Source organism: Rhinatrema bivittatum, chromosome 2, assembly GCF_901001135.1.
Source record: "Rhinatrema bivittatum chromosome 2, aRhiBiv1.1, whole genome shotgun sequence".
In the NCBI taxonomy this organism is placed as follows: Eukaryota; Metazoa; Chordata; class Amphibia; order Gymnophiona; family Rhinatrematidae; genus Rhinatrema; species Rhinatrema bivittatum.
The window spans coordinates 313,851,352-313,877,031 of record NC_042616.1 but is presented as its reverse complement, the minus strand read 5'-3'; the positions used below and the strand labels follow the sequence as shown (position 1 = coordinate 313,877,031).

The following is a 25,680-nucleotide window of genomic DNA, read 5'->3' as shown; positions in this document are numbered from 1 at the left end:
AAGGCGAACGGGATGGTCAGCCATTTCCTGGATAAAGGTTGTGAATGAGAAATCTTCCGGTGGAGATTTCTTCCTTGAATCCGGTGGGGAAGGATCCGACATGAAAGCTTCAGATGAAGTATCTGAGTGAGTATCACTCCAGGTATCATATGGATCCTGTCCAGGTGGAGAGATTGTGGACGTTCTGGGCGGTCTAGGAATTTCTGAAAGTCCTGGTTGTGGATCTTCCAATGGTGAGTCCTCCAAGTGTTCTCTTCCCGGTTTGGGAGGAAGTGCACCGACCAGCTCATCGAATCTCTTCATCAAAAATTGGTAGAGTGCCATTTATGGACATCCCGGGTCCCCGGGAGAGATTGGCATCGATGGTGACGGCGGTGGAATCGACGATGGTGTCGGTATCTTCGGTGGTTGTGCCGACATCACCTTAACTGGAATCATTGTAGGTGACGGCATCAATGTTATCATCGGTATCGGCATGGGTACCGGCATCGACGGGGTCGTCGGCATCGGTATAGTTACCGGCCTCGGTGGAATCACTGGCATCGGCAAAGGTACCAGCATCGGTTCAAGAACCGGCATCGGTGACGGCACTGGCATCGGTGATGGCACCGGCATCGGCGAAGTCGCCGGAGTAGGTGTGTGTTCCTTCAGGGCCTGGATAAAATCTGACAATCCTTCAGGGCCTGGATAAAATCTGACAATTCTGATAAAATCTGACAATTCCTGCGATACAGCCGGTGTAGTCAGAGCAGCTGTACCTGGTGGCGGTGTAGGCATCGATATCACATCTGCAGAGCCCTGTGGAGGTTCGATTGATGCAGGTATAGGCCCCGGCGCCGAAGGTAGCAGAGTTTCCTGAGATTTTTCTGTTTAGCGGTCAGTTCCTCCGGAGAGAGGGGTGTCGCTGGAATCAATGTGTGTCGATGTCGGTGACGATGTTTTGGTCGATGCTCGTCGACATCGATAGCAATGGATGATCTCCCGATCCCTCCAGATGACATTTTTTCAATAAAATCCGCTTTGTAACTCCCACCAGGGATGACTTTGTTGATGTTGAAGGAGAAGGAAGGAGCTGAAGGTGAAAGAGATGTTCCATCTTCTTCTGTCAAAGTTTTCTTCCTTTAGGAGTCATCTCTGCACATTGAGGGCAGGATGAAACATCGTGTTTATCTCCTAAACAGATAACACACTCTAGGTGTGGATCTGTTATGGACATTGTTCTATTACAAACCAGACATTTTTTAAATCCGGAAGCCATTTTCTGTCGACAGCCGTCGATGAAAAATGGGAAAAGAAACTGAAAGTTTTTACTAAAAGTAAAAACAAGACTAAGTTTACTCACCGGCCGGTGGAAAACTGAGAGAGATCCCTTATAAGAGAAAATATTTGAGAATTTGTTGACTTTTCAGTCAGGAATATTGTGAGGAAAAACTCACGAGGCTCCTTGATCCACGATGCTCACAGCAGCGTGGAAAAACGAAGACTAGAGAGAGACCACTGTGGCAGAGAATATCATGGCATGCTGGGCATGCTCAGTGGCCTCACAGGGCCAGTCAAATGTTTTTAGAAACTTTGACAGAAAGTTTTCCCGCAATAGGGCTCCGTCAGTGACGTCACCCATAAGTGAGGACTAGCATCCTGCTTGTCCTGGGATAAAGTGTAAATGCTAAGTGGATAGATCAAACTATCTTTGGAATTTATTTTTCAATATTTGTAAATTCAAAATTATAAAGAAAAAAAATGGGAGAAAGAGAGAGCATAACCCGTGGAGCGGGGAATGCGGTAAAGGTGCAGTTCTTGAGCAGAACCTGTGGAGCGGGTACTGCAATCAATGTACAGTTCTTTAGCTGAGGGTTAAACTCCGGAAGGTATCTCAGATGAGACAATCCGATAGTGGTCCACAGCATGAGGTTCACCGAGGATGACTGTACGAGGCAGATGGTATAGAGGAGGTCTGAGGTCCTGGAGCCCAGAAGTAATTGAAGAAGAAATAGCAATCTTCCTGCAGCGCAGGGTAGATGTAGAGAATCCTGCTGGTGAGAATGCGGTAGGGGCCCGAGGCTCGGGGTAAACCACAGAGAGAATCCCAGCAAGGTTTGGCAAAGATGAAATGAGATGAATCACAAGGCTTGGTTCCAGAAGGAGAAGGCAGGAAGGCCCTCCGAGGAGCGGATAGCCTAGGAACGTGGAAGAGCCCCCAAGGAGCGGGTAGTCATAGCATTCCCCACTGAGATAGGAACAGGAAGTCCAAGGAGAAGCAGATTCAGCAACGAGGAGAACTCTTGGCTAACTCGTCTGAGTGTAGGGCCAGTCAGCTTAAATAAGCGAGGTGCTGACGTCATGCGGAAGGACGCCCCGAGTTTCCCATCAAGACATGTATTAAAGATGGACCGTGCACGCGCGCTAAGTGATTCCAGGAACAAGATGTGGTCGGCAACGCCCACGCCATCCTGGGGACACCAGGGAGGTCGGCGTTCGCTGGCGGAAGCTGCCACTCTTCCGAGAATTGACGAAGTAGCAAGAAAAGAGGTGAGCATGAGAGGTCGCAGCCATCTGCGACCGACGGGCGCAATACCACGTTGACCAGCAGCACTTACTTTCAGGTCCAGCAAAGACTACAGGGTGAAATCATCTAACTATGAAATACTGTCCTGGAGGGCACTTTTTCAATTTGCAGCCTCTTAAAACCCTCTGTTCTCAACCACTTGCAGGGTCTTGTTATCCAGGGCAATAATTTCACTGATGCGCTATGTCACTACCTTTAATGTTGCCTGCCTTTTGCACTGAGTCAGTGATATGGAACACCGCTCCATCTGTTCTATGGTGATTTGCTGCTAACTTTGGGATGGGGCTGCTGGCTTGCTGCCTCACTGCCTCACTGAGGTAAGAGCCAAGGGGGTTAGAATGAGAGATTGACTTCACCTTTGCTATGACTTTCCTGCTGTTGCTTTGATTAGAGAATGGAGTCCCCAAACTAGTACTGGCCTCTTCTAAAACCAAATGCTAATGGGTGTTGTTTTTGCAAATGATACTACTTAGCACTGTTTTAAAGATGGAGCACTTGGTGTGGATGGGAAAACTAGATAGGCTCTATGACATTTTTCTACTGTCATGTTTCTGTGTTACCTTTCCTCTACAGATGGCCTTATGACAGTGAATGAATTCTGAAAAATTCTGATCCTCCATAACTCTAATTTGCCTCCACTCTTGTGATGTTTTTTAGCATCCCCTCTCTTGATGTTTGGATGATACTGCCATGGCTGGAGTTGAGGGCAGGCCAGGAGGTAAAAGGCCTTGGGCACCTCTCATGCTCTCAATTATCCACTGTTTCTGGAGGGTGCGCTTGGCCCTAGCAAAATCACTTACTGCCTCTATAGCTATACTATCCAAAGATATCATGCTAGTAAATGAGTTCTCCAAACCTTAGTCAGCTACTAGAATTCCAATATCCCCTTCCTCTAATTCTTCAAATTCCTGATATGATTCACCTGAATCAGTATGTTTTCAAAGGTCTGCTATAGACACCGGACAGAATGAAACAGGCTGTGCTGGCTTTAGATGATGCTTTCATAGTCCTTTCCTACTGCTGCTGCCACTTTCCACTAAGTCTGTCGTCTTCTGCTTCCTTACCATACAAACTGTGGAGATGAGAGCAGGCAGCTGCTGTTCCAGTTTTCCCCTAATCCTATATCTCTGGCTGGTTTCTCCCTCTTAAAAATATCTTCCTTGATCTTAGCAGTGGGCTCTAGTTCTTCTGAGTCTATGACTCTCCTCATCATTTCTACTTCGCATATCCAGCATAGCTCTCTGCTTCAACGGCAGGGGAGAAGAAAAACTGATACTTCACGCATATCCAGCATAGCTCTCTGCTTCAACGGCAGGGGAGAAGAAAAACTGATACTTCACGCATAACCAGCATAGCTCTCTGCTTCAACGGCAGGGGAGAAGAAAAACTGATACTTCACGCATATCCAGCATAGCTCCCTGCTTCAACGGCAGGGGAGAAGAAAAACAACCAATAAGGGCTGAATAACATAGTCTGGGTAAAACAAATAAGCATGGGTGTAGCTTGCTTATTGCGGCGGTTACTACCCCTACTACCCCAAACTAATCAAGCTTGATATTTCACTTGGATGCAGCTCCATCACTGCTCTCTACATTAATGGTGGGGGTGGAAGGGAAATAGAACCAAAGAGCTAAGAGAAACAGATAAGTATGAGAAAACAATGTGTGAAGCTTGCTGGGCAGACTGGATGGGCCGTTTGGTCTTCTTCTGCAGTCATTTCTATGTTTCTATGTTTCTATACTTGTGCTGGCCCTAGGTCATTTTGGAGGAACAGCTTTTTATTCTCCTCTCCTATTGTCTTATTTTCATTTTGATGCTATAACATGATAGAATTCATTAAAACACATCACTAGTGGATAGGGTTTTCAGAGTTACAATGTACACCCTAGAGTGAACGCACACAGAGAGCAAACCAGATAGCTATTTTTGTTACAGAGCACAATAAACTGCTGATGCTTGCTGATTATGTCCACCAAATCAAATTTAATGCAAGAATCATACACATAAGAATTAGTACACTACTGCTAACTTGTTTATGCCAAGAAAACAAGCTCTGTTTTGTGACAGTCACTGGACATTCTGCATGCGCCACAGAGGGTCACACTCTTTGTCATTATCTTTCCTACAGATACCTACACATGCTGTCTGCTGTAGTGCTAGTCTTACCCTGATAATAAACAGTACAACCCTCTGACAGAGATTACAGTTTCTTCTGCTACTATCACTCCAAACCACAGCTTCAGAACCTCTGCCTTTATTCTTTGACAGAAAAAATAGTGACTGCTGTTAGTTTCATTTTCATCTAAAACAAAATAATAATGTCATGACATGCAGCTAGGATAGGCTGGTTGAAAATGTGCTTCGACAAGATTGATCTTGTTCCTTTCTTATCCCATCTCCAATCGGCTCTACTCTGTCTGGCTTAATGAAAAACAAATGCTTGCTTTGCTTCTCCCATAGACTTTAATAGCTCCAAAATGAATGGATCCAAAATAGATTTTGTTGGTTTTTTTTTTTGGATTCCACGTTATTTCAGTTTGGTTGCAACAAACCAAACCATAAATCAATTCCTTCATCACATTTTCCCATTTGGATTCCAATGAACCCATATCCCTACCGCCTTTCTATTCAGAGACTACTCATGGGTGTCTAGGATCTCACTCAGTCTGTCTGTGAGGACATTTTCCTTCCCTGTCAGATATGTGGCTCTAAAGACCATCCCTTGAGAGATGGCCTATTTCCAGATTCTGACAGTTTCCCAACACAAGAGGTGTAAACTGTCCTTCTCTGCTTGATCAGGTAACCCAAAACTGCCTGATTGTTTGAACTAGGAGCATTTTGTTGGCCAACAAATCTCAGAAAAATTTTAGAGCATACAGTTTTACTTGAAACTCAAGAAAACGTATGTGATAACACTTTTCCTGAGCGTTCCAGGGACCGTGTGTGTGAAAAGAAATTTGGAAGGGAACCACCCTGGCTAATTGAAATGAAATAGCCACCAGAACAGAGTGTTCCTGAACTGTTGAGTGATCTGGATGCTCTCCTGCAGACCATATCTTGTAGCCACCGGAATTTTAGGGTCCACTGGGACTTTCTCATATGAAGTTGTGCATTAGGTGACATGAACTGTTGAGAACATAAGGCAAAACATTCTCAATATGTTCTAAACTGATGTCTAATGATTCTTCATTAAACCTTCCATTGCAGACATCAGGCAATGAACCTTTCTATGGAAAGAAAAGCTTTTGCTAGAATTGTGGTTAGCAGAGATACTATGAATTCCACTCAAGGTGACAGATTCAGATGGAATTTCCAGTAATTTTAAATGAATCCTAGCAACTCAGATGCCTGAAAGATTTTGGCCATGGATTCTTTATGTACCTTCCACAGATGTGCTCTTGACCAACCAAAAATCCAGAGAGGAAAACACATTTACCCAGCCCTTGAAAGGATATAGCTATCATGGCTAGAATTTGGTAAATAAACTAGTGGTGCAGACACTAAACCAAATGGCAATACATGGTACTGAAGGCAGTGTTTCTCTATTACAAATCTGAGATACTCCCGGAGAGAAGCCAAGATGAGACATGATTGAGACATGCCAAAGGAGCTCTCTTATACATGTTACTGAGTTTCTTGGAAATATTTGCTGTTGCTGGATTTCTACTAAGATGCTGCACTCTAAGCGTAAAGCTAAGTTAAAAAATCATATACCTGATAAAGATGAAGGGATCCAACAAACAAAGATTCAGAGTTTCTTCGAGGTAAACCTGAAAATGCTGGAAGCAAGGGCCGCATTGGAAGAGTGCCAGGAGCTCAGCTCTCTTGCCAGGGCTGAGATATCTCGATAAGGGGGCTCCTGAGATGCCATCTCCTCCCTGAGGTCAGACGTGGGTTGAATCGAAAAAAACATTGCGATCTCTGGGAGAGAGGAGTAGAGAGACACCGACCCGGGGTGCTGATGGAGGAGGTGGAGTGAGCGCGAAAGAGGGAGATCAAAGAGCTCCAGTCGGAGGAATTACCTCGACTCCTAAACCCCCATTGACGGTACCTGCACGGGGCATCGAGGAGAGCTTCACAGCAAAAGAATTGGTAACGTTAATACCCGGAACAGTTTTTTCATTACAAAAACCACCCGTTATTACATTGGAATCACTATAGAACGCTTTAGTTTCTATCCAGTCAGCTATATCTAATTTGACACAAGTAGTCCTTGAGACTAGTAAAAGGGGTTTGAACATTGAAAAAACTGTGAGTTTACAGAAAAAGAAAATTGAGCAACTGGAGGAATCATCATTGAAAATGGAAAATGTTCAACTTAACCTAATTAAATCAGCAAGTTTAACTGAGAGAAAATTTGAAAATGTTGAAAATTCACTTTGTTATTTAAATCTGCGGGTGGTTAATTTTCCTATTATTAAGAAAATGTCTCCTCTTGAAATGCTTAAAGAATACATGAAAGAGTGTATCAAAATACCAAAGGAAATTACACCTGTGCTAACCAAAGCCTTTTTTGTGTCCAGGAAATCTTTGCCTGTAAAAGAGGGAGAAGTACAGGAACAACAACGGTCATTGAATATTTCAGATATGCTTGAGATGTCTTTACAGACAGAAATATACATGAGAGGTACTTTACTGGTCTCATTCGCGTTCGAGCAGGACAGGAGCCTCATTCTAAAATCTTTCTTCAGAAATAGAGTGGCTCAATATTATGGGCAACAAGTATGGGTGTATCTGAACATAGTCTATCCTACTCAGGAGTGCAGGAAGAAATTTATACAAATGAGATCTGAAGTGGAAACTAGAGGGGCCAGTATGGTATTAAGATACCCATATAAGTGTTTATTACAATTTCAAGATGAGAAGTATATTTTCATTGAACTGGAACAGTTGAGGAGTTTTCTTGATGGGAAAGGGTGAAGGGTGAAGCCAATAAAGTAGGGGGATGGTATTTCATGCAGAGGTTTATTCTTTTAATTGAATATGCATGTTGAGCTCCTATAGTTTTCTTTGTATTACATTTTGGCTTCCAATATTTCCTTTGTGTAATTAGAGATGAAATATGAAATGTGAATGATTGTTAAGTATACTGTTCTGAAGGATTAAGATGTTTGTGATTCTTGTGATTATATGATTGTAACATATCTGAAATGGCAAAATAAAAAATTTAAAAAAAAATCTGAGATACTCCCCTTGACTGAAGGTCCAGCAGCCATTTTTAAAGATGGCGCCGGCCGTCCATTGCTCCTACCATGTGACAGGGACTGGCCAATGGCACGGATACCCTGTCACATGCTAAGGGCAAAGGGCCATCGGCGCCATTTTGATTAGTGGCAGCCAACAGCCCGAGCGCGGGAGAATGCTCCCGGGACCCCTGCTGGACCACCAGGTATTTAAACATTTTTGGGGGGGTCCGGAGGGTGGGGGGATATTAACAAACTCATTTTAAAGGGTCAGGTTGTGTTTTTAGGTTGTGTCCTTTCTTCCCGCCCCCCCCCCCCCCCCATAACGATAAGAAAACCCACTAAATTAATCGTGGGGTTTCCTATTGCTATCGGGGACCCCCGATATCGGACGATATTGAAAATATCGGACGATATTTTCAATCGTCAGATAACGATTCACATCCCTAATATGCATCGTTGAAATCTAGACAGCATAGTCAATCCTCTTTTGAAAGAAATAGAAACAAGGTGCCCAGGAAGATCATCTTGAACTTTTCTTTCATAAGAAACTTGTTAGCAAGGTCCTTAGGTCTGGGATGAAGCTAAATCCTCCTGCTTTGGGGGGAATTAAAAAATGCTCAGAGAAAAATCCCCACCCTCTGTCCTGCAGCAGTGGGACAGGTTTGACCCCTTTGGCCTTTAAGAGGGAGGGCAATTATAATTAACTTAAAAAGTTTTGGGGAGAGGTAAACTACTGAGATGTACTCTTTAGAATGTGTGTTTGTTATAAAACGAAGCCAAAAGGTAGGTAATAGCTTAAAGTTTGTGTGTATTTGTCTTTCCCTTCCTCCCACCCCTAGCTTATCCTTTGATTTATAGGCATGAGAAACTTTCACATTAAAACTCAACCAGCCTTTTATCTAGAACACAGGATTGCCCCAGGCCTTATCAAGAGTTGAATTATCCCATTGCAGGTCACTACCATATTAATATACCAATAAATTTAATGAACTCTTATTTACACATTCCTATCTCCTTACTGACCTAAACTTAAGCAAGAACTTAACAAAATTAAAATGAAGGCACCAATCCAGCAGCAAGAGGGGGGCCTTCCATTATTCTGCATCAAGTATCACATGTATGTTTTTTCACCTGCCGGTAAGAGGTTCTATGTATGCACCCAGTGCAAAGAGTTCGTGGCTTTCAGAGAATGAGTCCAATCTCTGAAGACTAGAGTAGCAGACCTAGAAGAGCTGATGCAGACAGAGAGGTATGTAGATGAGACCTTCAGGGACATATTAGCCAAGTCCCAACTCCAGACTGGCAGACCTGATACTGCCTTGGAGGAGGAAGTTTTCCTGGATGGAGAACATCATCCTGGAGCAGCAGGACATGATCCTTTAGCAAGGACCTACTCTTCAGGTGTTGCATTGTCCTTTCACAGTGAGAATGTGCCTCCGAAGGCTACTACCCAGGAAGGAAGGGTTAGGTTGGCTGTCATAGTTGATGATTCGATTATTAGGAATGTAACAGAGACGTGAAACTATAGTCTTCATTCTCAGAGGTGTCAAATCTTGAAGTTGAGAACATGTTAAAAAAGCTAAACCCTGCTCCCCATAAAATCAACACCGTGCCTAAAATGGACTTGAAAAAAATAGCCCATATAGCTGCCCCACCATAAACAAAGATTATAAACCTATCAGTAGAGGAAGGAACACTGCCAGATATACTAAAAGGTGCAATAATTAAACCAATCATAAAGAAAAAAAACTTGGACCCACTAAACTTGAGTAACTACAGAACAGTATCAAATTTACCATTACAAAACTAATAGAAAAAACAATACAAAAACAATTATCAGAACATCTAGAAAACAATAACATCCTATTTCCCTCGCAACATGGCTTCCACAAACATTACAGAACAGAAACTTTACTGCTTTCACTTACTGATAATATTCTAAGAAGTTTTGACAGTGGAACATACTACATACTTGTTCTATTAGATTTATCAGCAGCTTTTGACACTGTGAACCATGAAATACTAATCAAAAGACTAGAAGAAATAGGCCTTCATAGTAACACAATTGCATGGTTCAAATCATATCTAAGTAAGAGATACTTTCAAATACAAATTAAAAACACAGGGCCGGATTTTAAAAGGGTTACGCCCATAAGGTATGCGCGCAACTCTTTTAATACCCCCCTGCGCGTGCCGAGCCTATTTTGCATAGGCTCGGCGGCGCGCGCAAGCCCCGGGACGCACGTAAATCCTGGGGCTTGCCTGGAGGGGCGTGTCGGGGGGCGTGTCGGGAGTGACGCGGCGTGTTTCCGGCTCGGGGCGTTTCAGGGGCGTGGCAAAGTGCCCCGACGGCGCGCGTAAGTTACTACTGCCCGGAGGCAGTAGTAACTTTTAAGATAAAGGTAGGGAGGGGGTTTAGATAGGGCCGGGTGGGTTAGTTAGGTAGGGGAAGGGAGGGGAAAGTGCGGGGGGTGAATGGAAAGTTCCCTCCGAGGTCGCTCCGATTTCGGAGCAGCCTCGGAGGGAACGGGCAGCATGCGCATGGCTCGGCGCGCACAAGGTGCACGAATGTGCACCCCCTTGCGCGCGCCGACCCCGGATTCTTGTGGCCTGGTTTGGCCTCTGTTGGAAGCAGGATGCTGGGCTTGATGGACCCTTGATCTGACCCAGCATCGCAATTTCTTATGTTCTTATGTTCTTATAAAATCGCGCAAACAAAAGTACGCACGTGTGTAGATTTGTAAAATCTACCCCACAATGTCAGAAAAAGTAAGTCTACAAACAGGAGTACCACAGGGATCTGCACTCTCGGCGACACTATTTAATATTTACCTTTTACCACTATGCCATCTACTTGCAGAGCTCGGAATTGTACACTACATATATGCAGATGACATACAGATAATCTTACCCATCAATGACACAATTGAAAAAACACTAAACTTAGCCAACATGTATCTGGATATAATCAAACAACTACTAAATCAAATGGAATTAGTGATAAACATTGAAAAGACTTGAATTGAATTTCTGTACCTTGAATGAAAAAATTGAATTTCTGTACCTCGAATGAAAAAATGTAAACCTAATACAAACTCCAATATTACTCAAAAACAATAAAAAAATGGAAATAGCCAAAAAAGTACATAACCTTGGCATAATAATAGACACAGAACTAAACTTTAAACAACACATACCACTTAAAGTAAAGGAAGAATATGCCAAATTAATGATACTAAGAAAATTAAAACCTTTATTAACACTAGCAAATTTCAGAACTGTCCTACAAGCACTAATTCTTACCAGCACTGACTACTGTAATGCACTGCTATTGGGATTACCATACACAACCATAAGACCAATTCAAATATTGCAAAACTCTGATGCAAGAATACTTACAGGCAAAAAGAAAAGAGATCACATTACTGAAATACTAGCTGAACTACATTGGTTACCCATAGAACAAAGAGTACAATACAAAGCATTATGTACTATACATAAATTAATTCATGATGAAAAAGCAGAATGGCTCAGCACAACATTACTTGTAAATGTACCACATAGAAATCTGAGATCGGCGAATAAAGCATTCCTAACTGTTCCATCGGTAAAAACAGCAAGACTAACACAAGTCAGTGAGCGAGCATTGTGTTTAGCAGGACCCATCCTGTGGAATTCAATGCGCCTTGAGTTAAGATTACAAAGAAATTTTATATGTAGTGTACAATATTTTAAAAAGGCTCCAGGGGCGATCCGGGTAACTATAGACCAGTGAGCCTGACTTCAGTGCCAGGAAAAATAGTGGAAACTATTCTCAAGATCAAAATTGTAGAACATATAGAAAGACATGGTTTAATGGAACCCAGTCAACATGGATTTACCCAAGGGAAGTCTTGCCTAACAAATCTGCTTCATTTATTTGAAGGGGTTAATAAACATGTGGATAAAGGTGAACTGGTATTTGTAGTGTATTTGTATTTTCAGAAAGCGTTTGACAAAGTCCCTCATGAGAGGCTTCTACGAAAACTAAAAAGTCTTGGGATAGGAGGCAATGTCCTTTCGTGGATTACAAACTGGTTAAAAGACAGGAAACAGAGAGTAGGACTAGATGGTCAATTTTCTCAGTGTAAAGAGTAGAGTGCCTCAGGGATCTGTACTTGGACCGGTGCTTTTCAATATATGTACATAAATGATCTGGAAAGGAATACGATGAGTGAGGTTATTAAATTTGCGGATGATACAAAATTATTCAGAATAGTTAAATCACAAGCAGGCTGTGATATATTACACAGAGAAGGGCAACCAAAATGATAAAGGGGATAGAACAACTCCCCTATGAGGAAAGGCTGAAGAGGTTAAGGCTGTTCAGCTTGGAGAAGAGAAGGCTGAGGGGGGATATGAAAGAGGTCTTTAAGATCATGAGAGGTCTTGAACGAGTAGATGTGAATCGGTTATTTACACTTTCGAATAATAGAAGGACTAGGGAGCATTCCATGAAGTTAGTGAGTAGCACATTTAAGACTAATCAGAGAAAATTATTTTTCTCTCAACGCACAATAAAGCTCACAAACCAAGTTCAAACATAACAGGTTTCTACCACTGTGTAGCCTTTCATTGCAGTCACTGATCTTGAAAACGGTGTTTCTGGTGGCGATATGTTCTGCGCATCAAATTTCCGAGCTGCATGCCTTGTCTTGCTGAGAGCTGTTTCTTTGGGTGACTTCAGGAGTGTTACAGCTGCGTGCTGTTCCTTCTTTCTTGCCTAAAGTGGTCTCAGATTTTCACTTGAATCAGTTCATTTCCTTGCCATCAGAGGTGGCAGTAGTGAGCTGGTGTGCCCAGCAGGGCTGAAGTCCCTCAGATACTGGAATTGCGGTCTTTGGGTTGCTGAGCTGTAGAGAGAGAGACTAAAAGTAGTGAGTAGACAGGGTATGCTGGATACATAGCCAGTAGTAGATGGTACACTCATAATTGTAGAGATCTGTAATAGCTTATCTGCAACAGAGTCTTCAGTATATTCAGGAACAGGAGCTGTAGGCGAGTGCTGATTCCTATAAGCAGTCTGAAATGAGAACTCACAATATCTATGTATGAGATGGCTTATGGAAGAGAAGAGAGTCTTTGGAGGGTTTTAGGAACATAGGCCCTCGTGGAGCGAGTACTGGTTCTTATCTGCAATCTATAATAGTAATGCACAAGATATAGGTATATAATAGCTTCTGAAATAGAAGAGAGTAGAGAAGGGATTTAGGAACATGGGCCCTCTTGGAGCGAGTACCGGTTCCTATCTGCAATCCACAATAATGATTCACGATCTCCGTACCTGCGATAACTTCTTAGACAGAAGGGAGTCTTGGAGATTAGGAACATAGGCCTTGTGGAGCGAGTACCGGTTCCTATCTGTAATAGAACTCACTGTGTTCATGTCTGTGATCGCTTCCAGGTAGTCAGGAGTCTTCTGAGCATTCAGGGACGTAGGCCCTCGAGGAGCGAGTACCGGATCCTGTCTTAGCAATCTGAAATCAAGAAGAGAGAGCAGAGCCCCCGAGGAGCGGGTACCCCTGGTAAGGTGGTGGAGGCAGAGCAGCAGAGAAGGAATTCCCCTTGCTAACTCGATTTGTAGTTGCAAGCAAAGACCTTTTAAAGTGGAAGCGGATGACGTCACCACAGGGGATGCCCCCGAGGTTCGCGCCCTTGCCGGTACAAACTCTGGAGCGCACACACGCCTTTACGTCATCAGCAACATGACGGTTCCGCAGCATCAGGCCAGCCCGGGGATTCCAGGAAGTATGGTGAGGAGAAGCCGCGGCAGCATCTGTCCGTCAGACCCGAAGGGAGTCGCCACTAAGGTAGAGAGGGTGGAGCGAGGGTGAGAACAGGCACAAATGCAACATTACCATTGCTAGTAATAGCAGTGGCTATCACCATCAAGGATATCGATCAAGGATATCAATCCTTGGTAATTTCGTTCAGACCTCTATATTCAATGCAAGGGCAAAGGGATCCATCCTTCCTGCAGACAAAAAAGAATCCGGCTCCTGCCAGCAACTTAGATGGTCTAATCAATCCTTTCTGTAGATTTTCTTGAATGTAGGCTGACATGGCCTCAGTCTCTGATAATGAGAGTGGATAAACTCTTCCTCTGGGTGGCTCGGTGTCTGGTTTCAGGTTAATTGCACAGTCAAATGGTCTGTGTGGTGGAAGCACATCAGCTGCTTGTTTAGAAAATACATCTTGGAATGAAGCATACTGCAGGAAAATAATTCTAATGGCCCAAAATTTGGTTAGGCCAGGGCTGGGGTGGCCCATCCTCTTCCAATATCTAGGATCACAATGCTTTTAACCTTCTTCAAAAATCTATGTCAACTGTATTTGCCCATCAAGATTCCTAATGTAGCCCAGGGCCTTTTTTCTGGGGCTATATGCTAGTAAGTCATACTGATACCTTTTTACTGCATTTAAAGCAATGATCCCCATCAAAAACAGTCTTTTTCCAGTGCAATAAAAAGGAGCTGTTATAAGCTACTGGCATGTACTGCCAGAAAAATTGGCCTAGTTAAAGTAAGCTTTAAGATGCTGTTTCCCCCACACAGTTGATATCATCAATAATACACTCTATAAATACAATATCTAAAACAGTGGGGATTACTAAAATGTAAACTTACCTGGAAGAGATTGTCCTTCAGGTCCATGCCACTGGTATTTTGGATCTGTCAATTCGGCATCTCTTAGACGTTGTGTTAAGCATAAAACATGAGGTGTGTTGTGGTTCAACTTGACATAAACCTTAGCTGAAAGCATATTATAAAAGCATATTATTAACAGTATTACTATTAATTGGAAGTGCAAATATTTAATATATCAAAACTATTTTTATTAAAAAATATATTTGTCACAATTTATAACTATGAAAAGTGAAAGCTGAATGCACTCAAAAATAGAACTGGAATCTACTTCGATTCCCTATAGTCTTTATGAACAATTCAACAAATATATTTAATATAATACACTTTAATGTACAAATTTGGGTATTTTATTCTTGTATTTCAGTTACTACATACAATCTATGGAATCTTACTTAGCCCCCAATAGCCCATTAAATTGTATCTAGCTTAGACATAATTTTCTGCTTAAGTAATGCTACCCAATGAATAAAGCATTTAGGGCCAGACACATTTAATATGTAATTCGAAGAACGGTATTTTTTATTTACTGTAATCCACTCCGTGGTTGCAATAAAAACCGAGCAATTAAGTTTAAGAAAGAAAGAAGGAAAGAAATGGATTTTCCCATTTTGAGGACAATTGTCAAAGCAATTTCCCCAGGTAAATAGTGTTTTATTCATGGAAATGGGCTTTTTAAAAATTGGCCAACCTCAAAATGAGTAAAAGTACTTTTACCCAACAGGGAATGTAACTTTCAAACCGGTGTGCAAGCACTCTTTGGCACGTATGTAGGCGCGCACCCAGATTCGCAACCATTTTATAACTGGCAGGCGTATATGCATATATATTCTAAAACAGCCTGGCTGCATGCACATGTGCACCCAATTTAAGTGGGCACGTGCATGGGCATGCACATCCCGCTTCTACCACGAAGGTTGGAGGATTTAAAAAGAGGTGTGCGCCCACATCATTGCCAGTTTCACCAGTTCGTCCACCAGTTCACCCAGTCAAGAGCTAGGTCCTCCAAACCCCTCTAGTTTAATAGTCTTCACTTCCCCCAGTTATCACAGACCCTTAAATTATGCGCCAATCTCTTGCCCATGCCCGCCCAGACCAAGCCCCACATCCCGCCCTCTTTGAAAACATTTTAGAAATGCGACCAGCGGGAGATACTCATGTATCTGGGCGACTTTCAAAATTTGGTCAGCAATTGCCAGTCCAATTTGCGTGCATATCCCCAAAGTGATGTGCATGCCAGGCTTTTAAAATTCACCTCATAGTGCAAAAGCATTCTTCAGATGGGGCTAGATTGGAAGAGACAACCACATGCATAGTTTTTCATTTTCAACACGAAAAGTATCTGCAGAAAAGGCAGTTGTAAATCTTTGAGGGTACTTTTTCCTACCAAAAAAATCAAAGCAGGATTACCCATTTAGATCTCCTTTGATTGCTGATGCAAATACTGCAGATAAAAGTACCTGCAGTATTTACACCAAAGCAGGCAGTTTAATTATTGCTCCCTTTAAGGGATATATTCAGCAGTGCGAGGAGATGATAAATTATCTGTGTAAAGTTACCCAGATAATTTTACTTGTAAATTCAACAGAAAACAGTCAATTACATGTTCTGTTCAATATATCCAGACAAAGTCCCATTTATCATGATAAAATTAGCCAGAGAGCTTTAGAACTGCTCTCTGGCAAGACCACAATGAAACACAGAAGGAATATGTTACTCTGATTTTCTGTGTCTTATCCTACAGGTGACAGAGGCTATCCACTAAAAACCTGGCTTATAATCCCCATTGCCTCCCCCGCAACTGCTGCTGAGGCTCACTACAACAGGGCACATCGTAAGACCAGGGCTGTCATAGAGAGAACACTTGGCTTACTGAAATCATGCTTCTGCTGTCTAGAAAGATCTGGAGGATGCCTTTTTTACAGTCCCCCTAAAGTGTGTGAGATCTTTCTACCCTACTGTATGCTACATAACCTTGCACTTAACAGACACATACCTTCGCCAGAGGAGGCCCCTCAAGAGAATGAGGAGGAGGAAGAGCATCTGACTCAGGAGGAATTGCAAGAAATCCATCACTTGAGTCAAAGGCAGGCTATACAACAAAGGAGCACTCTCATAGAAAGCCATTTCATAATGTGATAGTGGATTTCTTTACAATAAAGTGCGCATTTAAATATAATGCATGTATGTACGCCCCAAGGAACTTTAAATTTCTCCACCCCTCCCGGCGGCTCCTTCTTCTGCTCCGGCTGTTGACGGGGTTGCTGCAGGCCTGCGCGATCGGCGCTGAAAGCCCGTTGGGGTAAGGCCTTTAAATTTGCTCTTACCCCTCACGGGTTCCCCCGCCGACCACGAGGCTGGTCCCTCAGGCCCCATGCTTCTTCGGGCCATCCTCCAGTCTTTGTTCCTCCTCGCTGTGGCCAAACAGGCTCCGGGCGCTGGGCCGACGTCATCTGCGGGCGCCCCAAGGAACTTTAAATTTCTCCATTCCTCCCAGCGTCGCGCACCGCGCGCCGAAGAAGCACAACAAAGGGGCCTGCCCCTTTGTGCGCTTTTTAAATGCCTTGCTTCTTTAAATTGACAACATATTATTTTTCTATGCACTAATATACCTCCACCTTACACTCCCTCCCCTACTCCACCCCCCCCCCCTTGGATAGACATTTTTGGCCACTCACTCCTCCTCCGTATCTATTGCCCCAAACCTCCAACCATGCCACCCTTCATCTGCAACTGCCCTCCACCCCTTCAGCGTAGATATATCTCCAATCTGTCCCCATTTGTACCCTGTTCCCCAACACACTTCCAAAGAAGGCTTATCCCTATTACAATTTCCCTCCCTAACCCAATTCCTGGGCCTCTCCCTAATAACAGTACTCTTACTCAATGCCCAATCCCTTCAAAAAAAAAAAAACACATCTTCTCCATGACCTCCTGACTGACTCCAACCCAGAAATCTGCGCCATAACAGAAACTTGGTTCAAGCACCATGACACTCCTCTTATAAATCATCTTCCCACCAACATATATGACTTTTTCTCGATACCCCGTAACAAGAAAAGAGGAGGTGGCTTACTTCTGGCTGCAAAGAAGGAACTTAAGCTGGTATCCCAAAAATGCAACCTCCCTAACCAGTATGAAATTGGTTTCTTCACATCAAAAGCCCTTCAAATCTGTCTCATCTACACCCCCCCTGGTCTACTAGAGAAGGACTCCTCTCCTCTTATTCAATTCTTTGCCAACTCTCTCTTCCCAGACCTTCCTACGATCCTCCTTGGAGACTTCAACCTACATGTAGATGCCAACCCCCAATCCCCAGCATGTGAAGCTTTCATCTCCTCCCTCAAAGCCATGGGCTTTAATCAAATCATTCACTCCCCCACTCACAAAGCTGGCCATACCCTAGATCTCATTTTTACCAACTCCCCCATCCAAACTGTCAATTCTCCATCTTGTCTTGCGGTACCATGGTCTGATCACTCCATTATCCAAACCACCCTCGCACTACCGCCTCCAACCGCCACCACCTCAACCCTCCCCCGATCCATCAAATACCGCAAATTATGTGCCTCTGACACCCTTTCACAAGCATGCTCAAACATCTCTAACCAACTTGACCTCTCCTCACCAGACAATGCCTTTGCCTCTTGGATCGACCTCAGTCTCAAAATCGCCAACAAACACTGCCCTTTGGTGACAAAAACCATCAAACCAGCCCACCCAAACAAAAAACCCTGGTTCTCTCCTGAACTCAAGAATCTCAAATCCCGTCTAAGTACTGCAGAAATCGGAGCGGCCTCGGAGGGAATAGGCAACGCGTGCCGGGCTCGGCGCGCACAGGTTGCACAAATGTGCACCCCTTTGCACGCGCCGACCCTGGATTTTATAAGATACGCGCAGCTACGCGCGTATCTTATAAAATCCAGCGTACTTTTGTTCGCGCCTGGTGCGCGAACAAAAGTACGCCCTCGCGCAAATTTATAAAATCTACCCCTATGTGTATGTATGTGACATAGTGAGGGCAAAAGCTATTGGCGCCATTTTGAATACTGGCAGCCGATAGCCTTTGCCCTCACTATGTCACAGGGGCCGACAGTCGGCCCCTGTGACATAGTGAGGGCAAAGGCTATCAGTGCCATTTTGATTACTGGCAGCCAATGGTCCGAGTGCAGGAGGTTGCTCCCGGACCCTCGCTGGACTTTTGGAAAGACTTGTGGGGGTCAGGAGGGTACCCCAAAACTTTCCAAAAGTCCCTGGTGGTCCAGCGGGGGTCCGGGAGCGATCTCCTGCACTCGGGCCGTCGGCTGCCAGTAATCAAAATGGCGCCGATAGCCTTTGCCCTTACTATGTCACAGGGGCTACCGGTGCCATTGGTCAGCCCTTGTCACATGGTAGGAGCATAATATGGCGCCGGCCATCCATTGCTCCTATCATGTAACATAGTAGGTCAAAGGCTATCAGCGCCATTTTGAATACCGGCAGCCCAGGGTATGAGTGCAGGAGATGGTTCTCGGACCCCCTGCTCGACCACCAGCGAGTTTTGGTAAGTTTTGGGGGGGTCAGGAGGGTGGGGGGTTTGTTTAAATTGGCTCCTTTAGACGACCAAATAATTCGGCGAAGATTTGTTGTATTCGTGGGGAATCGCGATACGTTTGCTTCCCCACGAATACAACGAATATGCCCTATATGTTGCGGATTGCCAATTTGTAGGAAACGAATGCACACCCCTATAACACACTACCTTTCATGAACAAAGAGGGTGGACATTGTAATGACATAGGTGAGAGTATATGTCTGGACTCAAGATCTGTGAATGATTAATCTTATCAGGGATAAACAAATCACAGAATGTTCAACAGACAGTAGTTTTGTGAAATGGCTCCAGATCTAAAGAGATATTGATAATGTACACAAAAGGCCTGTAAATGATAATCCAATCAAGTGAACTATCTTATTCTAAAAGGGGTGGTCTGGGATAGTTGCAGTAGATGTCCATCACATGACAGAGAGGGACCAGGTAGCTTTTGTGTAACAATACACAAGTTTTGAGAGTTGGTGGTGGTTACACCCTTATGACAGAAATAAAAGGTATAGCCAGTGACCAGAAAGGTTCACCAGTCTCCAGCTTTTAAGGCCTGAAGAGTTTGAAACAGAAATGGATTATTCAAAGAAAGGCAGAAGTCTGGATTTATTAATAAATTTTCACTAGCTAAATGGAAGAAACAAAGAAAACTGAAAGGTGGGGGGTTAATAGTTTTATTATATCTTTTGTTTTTAGATATGATTTTAAAACTGCTGAAAAAAAAAGAAGTGCATGTATCTGGGGTTTTTTTTATTATTAGAAAAAGAAAATATTATAAGATCAGATACAGTGTTGAGCACAGACCAGCAGCCTGGTTGCAGCAAGGCCTCAGGGCAAAAAACAAAAAACCCATGACATTTCTGACAATAATAATAATACAAATGAAGTGTTGCAAGTGCGAGGGTGTGGTCATTTGTTCTAGAGGGATTGTGAGCCCTTGGGCCACGGTGTGGCTCAGGGAGGAGCCCCAAGACACACACTGTGGGAGGCGAGAGTGTTCAAGCACAGGCTTGAGCTGGAACAAGGCTGGACCAGGATCGAGACAGAACATCGAGGAACTGAAACAAGGCAGGCTCAGGCTTCCCTGGACCTGCATGCACAGGTGAGACCCAGCAACGCAATGCTGGTCTCAAGAGTAGCTGTTATGGTTATGAGGTGTTGGAGTGGATTCTTGGGTACTGCGATGTTGACCACGCCCACAGGGAGGAGCCCCATGAGGAACTGCAGTACTAGGCTAGACTCTATACACGCAGACACAGAGAAGTTGTATTTATTGTACAGCTTAATGGTACCGACCGGGAAGAAGCGGGCAGAAGTGAAGGTAACCCAGTGAAGTAGTCCAGGGGACCTCAGCAGAGGAGACCAGTCTCACACTCGAATAGGTGATAGGCAGCGCGGCGTAGCAGGGACAGGTCCCGGATGTAGACACAGAGCGCTGAAGCTGAAGGTGAGACAGACTGAAAGGGTTAGTACTCACTGAAGCAGAAAGCTGTATTGTTGAAGGTCCTGGCAGGCAGAAGTTGTTCAGTGGCAGGCACCAGATTAGAGAGAGCAGGCCCTTGAGGAGAGAGTACGCGGTATCCCAAGATAGGTACCTGAAATAGAGCAGAAGGGCCCCTGAGGAGCAGGTACCCAGGTTAGTGAAGAAATACCCAGAAGGGCAGAGATAGCTTCCTGCGGCAGCTGGGAAGCGGCAGAGCAGCTTAGACCGGAAGCAATCCAATCCTTGCTAACTCAGTTTGTTAGCAAACGAAGGGCAGGCTAAATACCAGGATGTGATGACATCACTCGGAGGGGATGTCCCCGAGGTTCCCGCCATGACATGAATAAAGACATGGGTGGTGTGCACGCGCGCACCCTAGGAGGCCTCAGGAAAATCATGGCAAACACCATCGCTGTTGCCGATCCGGGGACACCGGAGAGAGCGGCCTGAAGACGCGGCAGCAGCCATCTTCCTAAGGCTTGAGGATAGAGAAGGAAGAAAGGTGAGGCACAGAGGTTGAAGCAGTCTGAGACCGACAGAAGCAACAGTACCCCTCTTCAAAGGGCCCCCTCCAGATCCCTACCTGGTCTAGGTTTTTGAGGATGCGATCGAGGAAATTGACGAAGCATCTCTTTGCCATGATGTTAGCCAATGGTTCCCAAGAGTTTTCTTCTGGTCCGTATCCCTCCCATGACAGGAGGTATTACCAAACTCTGCCTCTCTTTCTTACATCAAGGATGGCATCAACCTTATATTCGATGTCTTCTTCTGCAACAACTGGGGTAGTTTCAGGTGTCTTGGTGGAAAACTCGCTAACGATAAGCAGTTTCAGCAGTGAAACATGGAATGCATTGTGAATCCTCATAGCTGGAGGGAGTCTCAGACTATAGCAGAGTGAACCTAACCGTCGGAGAATAGGAAAGGTTCCAACAAAGTGAGGAGCAAATCGAGCAGATGGAAGCTTAAGTCTCAGATGTTTAGTAGAAAGCCAAATTTTACCTCCAGGCTGAAATTCAGAAGCCTTGCTTCGGTGAGCATCATAGCCTTTCTTTGCACTTTGTCCTGCTTTTTCGAGCATCTCTTTAGTCTTTCTCCAGAGCTGCTGGAAAAGGCAGAAGAGATCATATCACCCAAACACTCGCGGAGGTACACTGGCTCCCAATTAAACAAAGAGTGCAATTCAAAACATTATGCACAATTCACAAACTAATAAATGACGAAAATGCCGACTGGCTAAACACTCACAACGATTGCATGTCCCTCAAAGAAATCTCAGGTCCGCCAATAAAGCACTACTAACCATACCCTCAGTCAAAACAGCAAAGTTAACCCAAGTTAGAGAGAGAGCACTATCTTTGGCAGGACCACTATTATGGAACACATTACCACTCGAGCTAAGACTAATGAGAGAATTAAAACTCTTCAAAAAAGGTTTAAAAACCTGGCTCTACAAAAAAACATTTCACAGTGAGGTCACTGAATAACAACAAATACATATAGCTGAAAGTCACCTATAAAAAGCAGTATGTATTTATTTTTTTTTTTTTATATTTTTTACTCACACTTAAATATTAATTTAAAAAACAGTATATACATATATGATTATCCCAATAATCAGATAAATAGTGACTCCAACCCACTTCTCACTTAGAGTATATAATTGAACTATGTAACCGTATATTATTGGCAGTTTGTAACCCACGAAAGACATCGCCTCCTTTCCCATGACTTTTTAGTTTTCTTAGAAGCCTCTCATGAGGGACTTTGTCAAACGCCTTCTGAAAATCCAAATATACTATATCTACTGGTTCACCTTTATCCACATGTTTATTTCCGCTTCACCTGGCGGAAGCTCCCGGGCGCAGAGTAACTGTTGGACCCACTGGAGGCCTGCTTGCATCAAGAGACTGCTATAGCAAGACGCCCGGACCCCAAGGGCCAGAACGTCGAAGATGCGCTTCAGGTGAGCCTCCAGCTTACGATCTTGTGAATCCTTCAAGGCCGTGGAAACTTCCACCAGAATCGTGGTGTGCTTTGCCACTGCAGAAACATAAGAATCCACCGATGGATATCGCAACAGCTCTAAGCCCTCCTCCGGGAGGGGATAGAGCTTATCCATCGCACGCCCCACCCGAAGGATAAGGAGCTTAAGCATGGGGTGGAAGGGAAAGGCCGAGGCCGGAGCCCGGAGCCCTCCCAGAACCGGGTTCATATCCTTAGGGAGCGAGGCCATGAGATTATCCACGGAGGGACTCTCCAGACCCAGCTCCTGCAAAACAAAAGGGAGGAGGGGCTCTAATTGCTCCTTACGAAAAAGACGGAGGGCTCTAGGGTCATCCCCCTCTAGGAAGGGGGCATCCGCCGAATCCGAGGAAGCAGCGGGGTCGGAGGACACGGGAGACACCGGGGAGGGGGCACCCCGGGACCACCCGCACCTGAACTGGTCCCTGGGACTCCGCGGCCGGTCCAGTGGTCAACGGCGCTGAGCGAGGGATTTTTGGCGGGGGGGGGCAAGGGAGGGGCTTTCGTCCAGCTCATGCAGGCTAGCTAGATAAGATTTGTGCATGAGGAGGACGAAATCCGCTGAAAAAGGGAGCCTGGATTTGGCGGGGGGGAAGGGTGGGAGGAGGGGGGGCGAGGGAAGGTCAGGACCCCCCTCCTGGGCACCCGCGGGGGCCAAATCGGGGGTTAAATCAAAAAAATCTGGCCCCCCAGCCCCAGGGAGCACTGAAATCGGCCCCGATGAAAAATCCAAGATGGCGGCCGTTCCCGGGCTCTGCCGACCCGGGAAAGGCCTAGCCATGCCGGGAGGAGTGGAGCCCTGGGCTAAATTTGCTCGTCCTGCCAAGGAGGGACCTTCCCCACCCGGCAGGCAAGCAGTGCAGAGGCCCTGCCGCGAAAAACGCGAAGAGGGCAGCCCACAAGAAAGGCAGGCTGCCAGCCGGGAAATAGTAAGCCGCGACTGAAGAAAAAAAAGCTGGGAAAAAAAAAAAAAGCTTGATTGACAGCCTGCACAGCAGGAGAGAGCAGGCGGGAAACCTGCTGCCTTCTGCTTCTCTGGCTGCCGGTTCTAGCCTTACTCTGACCAGAAAAAAATAAAAAAGCTGGTCAACTGCTGCAAATAAGTTAGAGGTAGGTGAGTACCTGCAACTTATTGAAAGTTTGAAACTTTTAAACTCCTTTTTTTTTTTTACTGAGCGCAGCTGCGGGTTAAAAAACCCTCTCGGCAGCCAGAGGGGGAACGAGGCCCGGAAAGCGTCGGTCCCCACACCTGGAAGCATCCACGGACTCAGGACTATGCAGGGAACCCCCTCCTGCAAAAGGGGCAAAGCCCCCCTGAGCCGGGCAAGAGCTGGGAGACGGACGTCTCCCACACAAAAACAGTAAAAGCACTAAAAGAAGGCAAAATTTCCTTCATAGATTTTTTTCCTTTGTTTCTAAAACAAGCGGGAATCAAAGAACTACTTGCTTGAGCCGAAAAGAAAGAAGAGGCTGACTAGCCTACAGCAGAGAACCGAAGGGGAGATGCTGCACCTGCTGGAGACAGACGAATACTGAAGGGGTAGAGGATAGGCTCTGTCCTGATATAGGGCATCCTTCAAGTTTTAGTCTGTCTCCACCTGCTGGAAAGGAGGCTCAACCCACTGTCTGGACTGATCCGGGTACGTACAGGAACAGCCCTTTTCCAGCCTTTCAATACAAAAGTCAAACCTACCTATTGTGATCGTGTCTTAATAATAATAGATTAATATTATTAATTATCCTGGACTGTCCTAATTCTGAGGTGAGGAAAAAAGATTTTTTCTATAATCCTGTTTAGGCAAGGCAGACGTGATTTTAAAGGGCTGGATGCCCAGCTTCTAAATTATTGTTTTCAATAAAGGTGCCAGGAAACACAAACTTATATGAAGCTATCTAGCCAGTGTATCAAAAAGTTATTGTAAGATCTGGCCAGTAGATGGCATCAATATATCTTGTTCTAACTGGAAATACACATGCTGCAGAAAGTCTTATGCTATTTGCATGAACAACATGTGCCAGCACTAAGATCTCCTATACTTTTGTGATTATGCTGCTTCTTCCTCTCTTTACTCTGGACAATGATAACAATAATCTTAACATTTAGCTATTCATTTTGTTTTATCCTGTAGGGAAATGGCAAGGGTATTCCTTGTTAAACAAAGGTATAGGAAAAAGGCATATGTAGGATGCTATCACAGAGGCAGGAACTGTTTAGTATAATTGCCTGCACGGTAATTTTGAAGTTTAAAGACCTAATCTTCATTCAGCCCCTAGAGAGCCTTCTTCAGTAGATTCACATTCCTTAATATGCATAACCTGGGTTTCTCTACAACAAAATATTCAGAAATAAAATAAAATGTACTCCCTGACAAGAGTCATTTTCAAAGGGTCTTCTGAAGGTAAAATAATGTTTTGTGCACCAAAATGACCTTTTACAAATTGCCCACCTGATAAGCAGGTAAACTTAGGAACATGTCATGTGCACGTGTACGTTTATCTCAACTGAGCAGAGGCATTACTGGGGGTGAAGCTGGGGAGGGGTTTGTATTTATTTCTTACTTTTGGATTTTAAAAAGTATATATGTAAATTTTCACAGAAAATTTGTGCAAATGTTTCAGCAGGTATAACTCATGTGTTAAGTTTAGGGATATACTTTTCAAAACGGACTTATGCATATAAGGCCACTTTGAAATTGGGGCACTTTATGTATGTTTTATGCCACAGTTTTTATGTGGACTTTTTGAAAATTATTTAGCAGTTAAAATAAGTACAATGCTAAACATTTTACCTAAATGAATGATAAATGATGCTAAGAGCTATTATCCATCCAAGTACTTTAGACAACAAAGTTGCTTATCTGTAACAGGTATTCTCTGAAGATGACAAATCAACAGTCACACAAGTTAGTCCACATGAATACTATGTACACTGAATGGAACATATTTGCAAAGTTTATAGTAAAGACTATTATTTTACTAATCATGAGCAATGTTCCCCATGCATTCATGGCCCCATACCAGTCTCCATTTCCATAAATTGGTTGTTTATAAAGTGCCACCCAACTCCTGTCATTTCCATTTAGTCAAGCTTAGAAAGAAAGGTCTGTACGGAGAAATTAAAAGAATCCCAAGAAGAAAACAACCAGAGATTATTAATC

At 44.2% G+C, this 25,680-nt stretch overlaps 1 protein-coding gene across 1 annotated transcript in view; it reads right to left on the bottom strand.

Annotated features, from left to right (window-relative positions):
- Positions 1–25,680, bottom strand: part of ZPBP (zona pellucida binding protein) — a 419,635-nt gene that overhangs the window by 277,161 nt on the left and 116,794 nt on the right. The window contains exon 3 of the mRNA XM_029589753.1: positions 14,418–14,543. Coding sequence (XP_029445613.1) covers positions 14,418–14,543 — 126 coding nt within the window. The remainder of the gene's footprint in view (positions 1–14,417; positions 14,544–25,680) is intronic.